At 39.1% G+C, this 12,187-nt stretch overlaps 1 protein-coding gene across 3 annotated transcripts in view; it reads left to right on the top strand.

Moving 5' to 3' along the window:
• The window catches only part of BOLL (boule homolog, RNA binding protein), a 57,910-nt gene that overhangs the window by 29,605 nt on the left and 16,118 nt on the right, over positions 1 to 12,187 (top strand). For 2 of the 3 annotated variants that reach the window (XM_070458505.1, XM_020893555.2), the window contains 2 exons: positions 4,291 to 4,338; positions 6,359 to 6,490. In XM_070458505.1, the coding sequence (XP_070314606.1) occupies positions 4,291 to 4,338; positions 6,359 to 6,490 (180 nt within the window). The remainder of the gene's footprint in view (positions 1 to 4,290; positions 4,339 to 6,358; positions 6,491 to 12,187) is intronic. The other variant, XM_020893557.2, reaches the window with a different exon arrangement.

The raw sequence follows: 12,187 nt of genomic DNA, 5'->3' as shown, positions 1-12,187 counted from the left end.
TGAAACCACGCTTTGTTCATCTGCTCATTTGTCGATGGACTTTGGGTTGTTTCCACCTTTCCTCTCTTACAGACAATGCTGATATGAACATTTGTGTACAGATTTTTTGTGGACTTATATTTTTGTTTCTCTTAGGTCTTGTATCTAAGAGTGGAATTGCTAAATCAATGGTATCTCTATATTTAACCTTTTAAGGATGTGTCAGACCCAAAAGGTTGCACCATTTTACAGTCCCAGCAGCAATTTATGAGGGTTTCTCCACATCTTTGCACACACTTATTACCTACTTTTTTTTACTATAGCCGTACTAGTGTATGTGAAGTGATATCACAGTGTAGTTTTGATTTGCATTGTTGTTGCTGTTCAGTCACTAAGGAATGTCCAACTCTGCTTCCCCATGAACTGCAGCATGCCATGCTTCCCTGTCCTTCACCATCTCCCAGAGTGTGCTCAGAAACATGTGTCCATTGAGTCAGTGATGCCATCTATCTCATCCTCTGCCACTCTCCTCCTTTTGCCTTCAGTCTTTCCCAGCACCAGGGTCTTTTCTAGTGAGTCAGCTCTTTGCATCAGGTGGCCTAAGTATTGCAGCTTCAGTTTCAGCATCAGTCCTTCCAGTGAATATTCTGGGTTGATTTCCTTTAGAATTGGCTGGTTTGATCTCCTTGCAGTGCAGGGGACTCTTAAGAGTCTCCCCCAGCACCACAATCAAAAGCATCAATTCTTTGGCACTCAGCCTTCTTTATGTCCCAATTCTCACATCCATACACAACTACTGGGAAAACCATAGCTTTGACTATACAGAGCTTTATCCGCAAAGTGATGTCTTTACTTTTTCATATGCTGTCTAGGTTTGTCATAGCTTTTCTTCCAAGGTGCAAGAGTCTTAATGTCATGGCTACAGTCACCATTCACAGTGATTTTGAAGCCCGAGAAAGTAAAGTCTATTATTACTTCCACTTTTTCCCTCTTCTATTAGCCATGAAGTAATGGGACTGGATGTCATGATCTTAGTTCTTTGATTGTTGAGTTTTAAGCCAGCTTTTCCCCTCTCCTCTCATCCTCTATCGTGAGGCTCTTTCGTTCCTCTTCACTTTCTGCCATTAGAGTGGTATCATCTGTATATATGAGGTTATTGATATTTCTCCTGGCAGTCTTAATTTCAGCCTGTAATTCATACAGCCTGGCATTTCACATGGTGTACTTTGCATATAAGTTTAAATGATCGGTGTGACAATATACAGCCTTGTTGCACTCCTTTCCCAATTTTGAACTAGTCCGTTGTTCCATGTCCAGTTCTAACTGTTGCTTCTTGACCCACATACAAGGTTCTCAAGAGACAGGTAAGGTGGTCTGGTATTCCCATCTCTTTAAGAATTTTCCAGTTTGTTGTGATCCACACAGTCAAAGCCTTTAGCATAGTGAATGAAGCATAAGAAGATGTTTTTCTGAAATTCACTTCCTTTCTCCATGATCCAGCAAATGTTGAGAATTTGATATCTGGTTCCTCCTCCATTTCTAAACCCAGCTTGTACATTTGGAAATTCTCAGTTCACATAGTGCTGAAGCCTAGCTTGAAGGATTTTTCACACTAGCATGTGAAATGAGCGCAGTTGTATGGTAGTTTGAACATTCTTTGGCACTGTGCTTCTTTGGGAGGGGAATAAAAACTGAGATTTTCCAACCCTGTGGCTGCTGCTAAGTTTTCCAAATTTGCTGACACATTGAGCGCGGTACTTTAACAACATCATTTTAGGGTTTTAAATAGCTCGGCTAGAGTTCCATTACCTCTGCTAGCTTTGTTTGTAGTAATGCTTCATAAGGCCCACTTGACTTCACACTCTAGAATATCTGGCTCTAGGTGAGTGACCACACCATCGTGGTTATCCTGGTCGTGAAGACCTTTTTTTGTATAGTTCTGTGTATTCTTGCCACCTCTTAATCTCTTCTGCTTCTGTTAGGTCCTTAACATTTCTGTCCTTTGTTGTCCCTATCTTTGCATGAAATGTTGCCTTGATAAATCTCCAGTTTTCTTGAAGAAATCTCTAATCTTTCCCATTCTGTTGTTTCCCTCTACTTCTTTGCGTTGTTCATGGAAGAAGTCCTCCTTATCTCTCCTTGTTATTCTCTGGAACTCTGCATTCAGTTTGGTTTATCTTTCCCTTTCTTCCTTGCTTTTTGCTTCTCTTCGTTCCTCAGCTATTTGAAAAGCCTCATCAGACCACCACTTTGCCTTCTTGCATTTCTTTTTCTTTGGTATGGTTTTGGTCACCACCTCCTATACAGTGTTGGAAACCGCTGACCATAGTTCTTCAGGCACTCTGTCTGCCATATCTAATCCCTTTAATCTGTTCATCACCTCCACTATATAATCATAAAAGATTTGATTTAGGTCATACCTGAATGGCCTAGTGGTTTTCCCTACTTTTTTCAATTTAAGCCTGAATTTTGCAGTAAGGAGCTGATGATCTGAGCCATAGTCTGTTCCTGGTCTTGTTTTTTTGCTGACTGTATAGAGCTTCTCCATCTTTGGCTGCAAAGAGTATAATCAGTCTGATTTCAGTGATCATCTGGCACTGTCCATATGTAAAGTCGTCTCTTGTGTTGTTGGAAAGGGGTGTTTGTTACACCCAGTGTGTTCTCTTGATAAAACTGTTAGTCTTTGCCCTGCTTCATTTTGTACTCCAAGGCCTAACTTGCCTATTATTCCTGGTTATCTCTTGACTTCCTACTTTTGCATTCCAATCCCCTATGATGAAAAGACAGCTTTTTTTTTTTTTTTTTTTTTTTTTTTTTGCTGTTCTAGAAGGCCTTGGAGGTCTTCATCAGACCAGTTAACTTCAATTTTCTCAGCATCGATGGTTCAGGCACTGTGGTGTTCAATGGTTTGCCTTGGAAACAGACTGAGATTATTATGTCATTTTTGAGATTGTACCCAAGTAGTGCATTTCAGACTCTTTGTTGGCTATGAGGGCTATTCCATTTCTTCTAAGGAATTCTTGCCCACAGCAGTAGATAACAATGGTCATCTGAATCAAATTCGCCCATTCTCATCCATGTTAGTTCACTGATTCCTAAAATGTCGATGTTCACTTTTGCCATCTCCTGCTTGACCATGTCCAGTTTACCTTGATTTATGGATCTAACATTCAAGAGGTTTCTATGCGATATTGTTCTTATGGCATCAGACTTTCTTTTCACCACCAGACACATCCACAACTGGCGTCATTTCTGCTTTGGCCCAGCCTCTTCCTGCTTCTGCAGCTGTCTCCCTGCTCTTCCCCGGCAGCACGTTGGACGCCTGCAGACATGGGGGACTCGTTTTCCAATGGTGTATCTTTCTGCCTTTTCATACTGTTCATGGGGTTCTCACAGCAAGAATACTGGAGTGGCTTGTCATTCCCTCCTCCAGTGGATCCCGTTTTATCAGAACTCTTTACTGTGACCCATCCGTCTTGGGTGGCCCTGCCCTGCATGGCTCATGGTTTCACTGAGTTACTCAAGCCCCTTCACTACAAGGCTGTGATCTATGAAGAGGCTTACAAGGCAAATGATGCTGAATATCTTTTAGATGCTTATTGATGGTTTTTGTGTATTTTCTTTGCAATAATGTCTGTTCATATCCTTAACCAATTTTTATATTGGGTTAAGTGATTCTTAAGTGAAAGTCACTCAGTCGTATCGGACTCTGCAACCCCCTTGGAATTCTCCAGGCCAGAATACTGGAGTGGGTAGCCTTTTCCTTCTCCAGGGGATCTTCCCAACCGAGGGATTGAACCCAGATCTCCTGCATTGCAGGCAGATTCTTTACCAGCTGAGCCACAAGGAAAGCCCTTATATTGGGTTACTTGCCTTTTATTATTGAGCTATATGGTTTCTTTGCTTAGATACAAGTTCCTTATCAGATAATAACTTGTAAATATTTTTTCCAGTCTTGTGGTTTATTTTCACCTCCTTGATGGTGTCTTTTGCAGCACAAAAGTTTTTCATGTTAGTGAAATCCAGTTTATCTTTCTTTCTCTTATTATTTTGTTTCCTGTGCTTTTGATGTCATATTTTTTTTTAATCGCCTGGGTCAAATTCACAAAGATTTACATCTATGTTTTCTTCTAAGAGTTTTGTAGTTTTAGCTCTTACATTTCTATCTTTTATCTATGTTGGGTTAATTTTTGTATATGGTTTGAGGTATAGGGGTTCAACTTCATAGCTTTTGCAGGTAGATATTCAGTTTAACCCTTGTTTACAATCTGGTGGGGTTTTTTTGTTGTTTTTTTGTTTTTTTCGTTTTAGGCCCCTGCACAGTGTCTACCAGGTCAATGGCAGTGGAATGTTCCTCAGGTAAATACTAACTTTTAACTTTTTTCACTGTTTTTGTGAAGACTGCACGAATATTTAAGTCAGAAAGACTAGATTTGAGACCTTCCTCTAGTGTTTATTAACAATGATACTGATTTATTAACTGATTTGGCAGTTCATTTAATCACTATATTTCTCAGCTTTTTCATTTCAAATGGAACTAATGATACCATACCTTGGAAAGTTTTCTCACATGACTTTTGTAAAGATCAATTGAGACCATGTAAGTAAAAGTATTTCATAAACAAGTGCTATGTTATTAATATTAGAATATTTAGCATTTTTCTAGCTTCACTTCAGGTTTTGCTTCAGCTTTATTTATGTTTCTAAATGAAGATTCCATCTCTCAACTTCTGATAACAAATGGTACAGCACCAGAAAGTTCGTTAGACAAGCCCCACTCATGGGACGTCAGAAAGCTGAGGTGAGGCATTTGTTGTTCAGTCTCTCAGTCAGTCCTGGGCTTGAAACTCTGTGGACTGCAGCGTGCCAGGCTCCCTGTCCTTCACCAGCTCCCGGAGCCTGCTCAAACTCACGCCCATTGAGTCAGCGATGCCATTCGACCATCTCATCCTCTGTCATTCCGTTTTCCTCCTGCCTTCATTCTTTCCCAGCATCAAGGTCTTTTCCAGTGAGTTGGCTCTTCCCATCAGATGGCCAAAGGATTAGAGCTTCAGCTTCAGCATCAGTCCCTCCAGTGAATATTCAGGATTGATTTCCTGTATGATTGACTGGTTTGATCTCCTTGCAGTCCGAGGGACTCTCAAGAGTCTTCTCCAGTCCACAGTTCAAAAGCATCAATTCTTCGGTGCTCAGCCTTCTTTATGGTCCAACTTTCATTCATACATAACTACTAGAAAAACCATAGCTTTGACTAGATGGACCCCTGTTGGCAAAGTAAATTCTCTGTTTTTTAATATGCTGTCTAGGTTGGTCATAGCTTTTCTTCCAAGGAGCAAGCACCTTTTAATTTCATGGCTGCAGTCACTATTCACAGTGATTTTGTAGCCCAAGAAAATACAGTCTGATACTGTTTGCATTGTTTCCCCATCTATTTGCCATGAAGTAATGGCGCCAGATGCCATGATCTTTGTTTTTTGAATGTTGAGTTTTAAGCCAATTTTTTCACCCTCCTCTTTTACCTTCATTCAAGAGGCTCTTTCATTCCTCTTCGCTTTCTGCCATAGGGGTGGTATCATCTGCATATCTGAGACTGTTGGCAGTCTTGATTCCAGCTTGTGCTCCGTCCAGCCCAGCATTTTGCATGATTTTCTCTCTATATGTTAGATAAGCAGGGTGACAATATACAGCCTTGATATACTCCTTTCCCAATTTTGAACCAATTTGTTGTTCTATATCATTATAACTGTTGCTTCTTGACCTGTATACAGGTTTCTCAGGAGGCAGGTAAGGTGCTCTGGTATTCCCATCTCTTTAAGATTTTTCCACAGAGTTGTGATCCACATAGTCAAAGGCTTTAGCATAGTCAATGAAGCAGCAGTAGATGTTCTTCTGGAATTCTCTTGCTTTTTCTATGATCCAACAGATGTTGGCAATTTGATCTCTGGTTCCTCTGTCTTTTCTAAGTCCATCTTAAACATCTGGAAGTTCTCCATTCACGTAGTGTTGAAGCCTGTGGGAGAATTTTGAGTATTACTTTGCTAGCATGTGAAGTTAATGCCAATTTAAATACCATAGATTATATTATCAGAACCTTTAATAGTTATCTTAATGACTGTCTTAAATTATTTATGAGCTTCTAAAGTGCTGAGAACTTTTTAGTACTTATAAGTGATAAATAAGTGATTTTATAATATATACATAATTGGAGTTTATAGCAACGTAGAGTTCCTAGTTTGTTGTTAAGATACTTCTGTGTTGTCCCTAAACACAACTTTAGGAAAATGTGAAACCAGTATTTCTCTCTTGTGTTGGGTAAGTCATTTGGTTTAACTGAAATAACTAACCCGATTTTAATTAGAAACGTGATTTTATATTTTAGTCTCCTGCCTCTTCTGCTCCATTCTTGTACCTGCAACCTTCTGAGGTCATTTATCAACCAGTGGAAATTGCACAGGAAGGTGGATGTCTTCCTCCTCCTCCTCTGTCTCTGATGGAAGCTTCAGTTCCAGAGGTATGTGTTAGTCTCACACAAAGTGATATATCCATAACCACTTCATTTTAACATTTATTTCTTTTCCTTTTCTAAAAGTATTTGTTCGAGACCCTCCTTGAAGTTGAACATCTTATGTTTTCTTTGATCTATTCGCATCTCTTCCCCTTTTTTATATCTAAGAATACTTCATCTTAGACTTCTTCACTATTTCTGAATCATTCCTCAACTCAGCTGTTTACTAGACTATCCTTGACTCAGTCCCCTTGAAAGAGTAAGATAAGTGCTTCTCTTCTGGTTTGCCTGTCTTATTACTAACACTGTCAGTTAAAAGCATATAAAAATTAAAGAAGAAAAAAATCTTTAAAATTCTTCCTTCAAAGATGTAAATCAAATTTATAACTAAAAACTGTAAATATTATCTTCCATGTGTTTATATTTGCAAACCATTAGTAATAACCTCATCATCTGTGTACCAGGAACTGTACATGGTATGTTTTAAATATGTTTTGAAAGACTGGGAAATAAATAACAACCTCCCAATTTGAGTGTATTTATTTTTATTATTCTGGAGAAGGAAATGGCAACCGACTCCAGTACTCTTGCCTAGAAAATTCCATGGATGGAGGAGCCTGGTGGGCTGCAGTCCATGGAGTTGCAAAGAGTCGGACATGACTGAGCGACTTCACTTTCACATTATTATTATTATTACTAAAGTTTATAACATAATTTTTCTGAAACAGCAGCTTCCACAGTTTTGAGTCTTAAGTATTTACTATCAATACTTTTACTATGATTTCTCTATTCTTCATCTCACCCTCCATTTATCACTCTGTTGACTGAATCTGCAAGCACTCTGTTAAAGAAGGCTCACGTGTGCTATACTCTCTTGAGTTATTACATGCTTGTGTGTTCAACATATTTGTTGTCTATAAATCTGGAAGAAATTAAGACTAACTATAAAATAGCTGTATCATACTTGTATAACTTTGCTAAGGCTCCCTGAACAAAGTACAGTGAACTGGATGGCTTAAAAAGAGAAATTTATTGTCTCATAGTTCTGGAGTCTAAAAGTCCAAAATCAAGGTGTTGGCAGAGTTGGTTTCGTCCGAGGACTTTGAGAGAAGGACCTAGTCCAGGCCTTTCTTCTTGGCCTATCGATGACCATACTCTCCTTGTGTCTTCAAATTGTCCTTCCTGTCTCTGTGTCCAAGCTTCCCAGTTTTATAAAGATACCAGTCATTTTGGGTTAGGTTCCACTCTGATGACCATACTTCAGTTTACTCACTTCTGTAAAGACCCTCTCTCCAAATAAGGTCAGTCTCTGACATAGTGGTTAGGACTTCAACACAGAAGTCTTCAGAGAACACAATTCAACCCATAACAATGCTTTTTTCTCTTATAATGTCTAATCTACTTTTTTCTGGTGTTGAGTATAGTTGTAAAGAAGTTTGAAGCCAGTCTGACTTTCCCTCTTATACGTAATTTGCTTTTTCTTCCTTCGTGCCTGAAGTCTGTCTTAACTTGAAATCACTTTACCAGGATATGTCTTGAAATTTGTCAGTCTTTAAAATATTTTTCCTGGGACACAGTTTGCTCCTTTGATTCTCAGACTAGTTTTTAATTTCAGGGCTTCTTTTTTCCTGTTAGAACTTTGAAAAAAATTTTTGTATTCCAGTTCTTTTACTACTTCTTCAGGAATACCATTTATGCATATGTTGAGATCTCTTTTTATCTTTCATATCCATCATCTCTGAGATAATTTCTTTTATCATAGTAATTTTTAATGTTGTATATGCTTTTTTGAGACAGTCATGAATATTTTTCATTGTTTTTAGTCTACTTTTTCTTATGACTAATGAAGCTTTCATTTCTGTTTTATTTTTATCTTCTTTTTATCCCAAACTGCCACTTTGCTTACATCATTGCCTATAAATGTTGTCTGTTGGCTTAAAATCTCTTTTTGAAGCTCTTTTTTAGTGATCATGTTATTGTAATTTCTTTAAGATCTAAAGAATTTTATTTATTTGAACTTTTCTACTATTTTCTGGGATGATTTCTCGTCTTTTTCTTTTTTCCCCCTTTTTGCTTTTCCCTTGATAGAATTGGAGACGATGAGAAGTGCCCTAAGGTTGCTTGCTTTTCCTTCCCATCTTATCTTTAAACGAGACCAGCTTTTTGCTGAAATACAAGGTGGGAGAAGCGTTCTGTTGACTCAAACATCCTACCACCAAGTCTGTTACATTACCTGCTTGAGATGTTCTTCCCTGAGTTTTTAAGCATTCTGGAGTTCATTTGGCTCCTGGCAAAGTCTCTTTTTTCAGAGATTTTGTGTATGAAGGTGTAGTAAGTGTTACTTCACTTTCCACTCTCACCCTTCTTCATCTCCAGCAGTGTTCCTCAGCTATAATATCAGGTAGTAGACCACAAAATAGTGAAAATATGATTTCTCCCTCTTTGTGGGAGATCTTTCCTGCTTCTGCCTTGGTCTGACACACCCCTTCACTTAAGGCTCTAAAGAGTCTTTAAATAGGCCTTTCAGGGAAATCTATAACCTTCCTCAGGCTTCAGAATCTTCCCTTATATTGGTGCAAATTGCGTAGCATTTGGCAGGCTTTCTACACTACGAACAAAGCTAGTGGAGGTGGTGGAATTCCAGTTGAGCTCTTTCAAATCCTAAAAGATGATGCTGTGAAAGTGCTGCACTCAATATATCAGCAAATTTGGAAAACTCAGCACTGGCCACAGGACTGGAAAAGGTCCATTTTCTCTCCAATCCCAAAGAAAGGCAATGCCAAAGAATGCTCAAACTACCACACAGTTGCACTCATCTCACACGCTAGTAAAGTAATGCTCAAAATTCTCCAAGCCAGGCTTCAGCAATACGTGAACTGTGAACTTCCAGGTGTTCAAGCTGGATTTAGAAAAGGCAGAAGAACCAGAGATCAAATTGCCAACATTCACTGGATCATCAAAAAAGCAAGAGAGTTCCAGAAAAACATCTATTTCTGCTTTATTGACTATGCCAAAGCCTTTGACTGTGTGGATCACAATAAACTGTGAAAAATTCTGAAGGAGATGGAAATACCAGACCACCCGACCTGCCTCTTGAGAAACCTGTATGCAGGTCAGGAAGCAAGTTAGAACTGGACATGGAAAAACAGACAGGTTCCAAATAGGAAAAGGAGTACGTCAAGGCTGTATATTGTCACCCTGCTTATTTAACTTATATGCAGAGTACATCATGAGAAACGCTGGGCTGGAGGAAGCACAAGCTGGAATCAAGATTGCCAGGAGAAATATCAATAACCTCAGATATGCAGATGACACCACCCTTATGGCAGAAAGTGAAGGAGAATTAAAGAGCCTCTGGATGAAAATGAAAGAGGAGAGTGAAAAAGTTGGCTTAAAACTCAACATTCAGAAAACTAAGATCATGGCATCCGGTCCCATCACTTCATGGCAGATAGATGGGGAAACAGTGGCTGACTTAATTTTGGGGGGCTCCAAAATCACTGCAGATGGTGACTGCAGCCATGAAATTAAAAGACGGTTACTCCTTGGAAGGAAAGTTATGACCAACCTAGACAGCATATTAAAAAGCAGAGACATTACTTTGTCAACAAAGGTCCTTCTAGTCAAGGCTATGGTTTTTCCAGTGGTCATGCATGGATGTGAGAGTTGGACAATAAAGAAAGCTGAGCACCAAAGAATTGATGCTTTTGAACTGTGGTGTTGGAGAAGACTCTTGAGAGTCCCTTGGACTGCAAGGAGATCCAACCAGTCCATCCTAAAGGAGATCAGTCCTGGGTGTTCATTGTAAGGACTGATGTTGAAGCTGAAACTCCAATCCTTTGGCCATCTCATGCAAAGAGTTGACTCATTTGAAAAGACCTTGATGCTGGGAAAGATTGAGGGCAGGAGGAGAAGGGGACGACAGAGGATGAGATGGTTTGATGGCATCACCAACTCAATGGACATGGGTTTGGGTAGACTCTGGCAGTTGGTGATAGATTGGGAGGCCTGGGCTTGCTGCGGTTCACGGGGCCACAAAGAGTCAGACACAGCTGAGCAACTGAACTGAACTGAACTAAACTACCTTATCATTTGGGATCCATGAGCACTTCCGTGTTTACTTGATGATGGCATTTTTTAAATCTATCTTTTGTTCTTTTTGTTGTTTTCTGATTTTCAAGGAGGATGACAGTGAGTTAAGAATGATTTACATTATGTTTTTAGCCATTATTGGTACTGAACCATAGTCTTGATGTCGACATCAGATAACTTACCAAGTTACGTTTCACTGTTTAGTGGAATCTAATAAGATTTTTCTGGAAATATTACATGTTAACTTACAACTTGTGCCATGCCATTAATTTTTATGATATTTCAATACACAATGATTTAAGCATATTTTTAATTTAATATTGTTTCTGGCAAAAGATATATGCTTAATATATAAATTAATTGAATGGATTGGTTTATATTTTAAGTGTTTTTTCCTCTAAAGTTAAAAAACACAGGGCTTGTTCTTATGAGTTTGATAGTTAGGTCTCCTAAAATATAAAAATAAATTAAAATTATTTCTCACTTATTTCAATGACTATTTCCCCCTTCACTCTTAGAATATAGTGCCTTCTACTTCACAGAATAAGTAGAAACCACTTTGTGGAAACCAACTCAGCTTCTAGTCCCCAACATACAAACTTACCTGACTTGTAACTCATACTTAGCTTCTTACATTTTTTTAGTAACCTATCTTGTTCAAAGTTATTTCTACTCTTTGCTCTTGCAACTGTGACTTCCCTACTCCTCAGGGACCTCATTCCACCTCATTCTTTCTTTTCTTATGTATTTTAAGACATTTTCTCTCCATTGGTTCAAAGCTTTACCTAGTATTTACTAGTATGTTACTTTGAGTAATTACTTTTCACAGTGTTGGTTTCATAATATCTACATTAATATAATAAAGACATTAGGAAAATCTATTTTTCAGGATTGATGCAAAGATGAGAATTGTTGTATACAAGGTTCTTGCCATAGTGCCCAACACCTGGTAGGAGACAGTTACTGTCCTGTGACGCACCCCCACCAATGCCCTTATTCTCTTCTACCTTTCAAAGCCAAGCTTGAAAAAAGTGCATGTTCAGTTGTGTCCAACTCCTTGCAACCCTGTGGACTGTAGCCTGCCAGCCTCCTCTCTCCATGGGATTTTCTAGGCAAGAATACTGGAGAGGGTTGCCATTTCCTCCTCCAAGGGATCATCCTGACCCAGGGGTGAAACCCAGCTCTTCTGTGTCGTCTGTGTTGACAGGCAGGCTCTTTACCACTGAGCCACCTGGGGAGCCCTTAAAAAAAGCAGTCTACATTTAATATTTCCACTGCCTGACTCGCTGTCCTCCCCTCACCTGCTAGAGTCCGCTTCATTGCCTTCTGCGGAAGCTACCTTTGATAAAGGTCCTTAGTCACTCCCTAATTGCCAGATATTTTCCTTTTCTTTTCAGTCTTACTTGATCTCTCAGAGACATTGGATATACTCCTTGAAATTCTTCCTACCTTTGGCTTCCATGATACTGCTCTCTTCTGGCAATCCTTTTACCTCCTCTTATCTTCCTACGTAAGCTGATGTTTTTCTCCCCATGATTTCTTTTTTGATTCTTCAGTCTTTCACCCTACATACTCACTCTGATGTTATCATCCATACTCATGTCTCTAGCC

Source organism: Odocoileus virginianus, chromosome 30 (genome assembly GCF_023699985.2).
Source record: "Odocoileus virginianus isolate 20LAN1187 ecotype Illinois chromosome 30, Ovbor_1.2, whole genome shotgun sequence".
NCBI lineage: Eukaryota > Metazoa > Chordata > Mammalia > Artiodactyla > Cervidae > Odocoileus > Odocoileus virginianus.
Note: the sequence above shows the minus strand (reverse complement) of the source record. Positions and strands in the feature narration are given on the sequence as shown.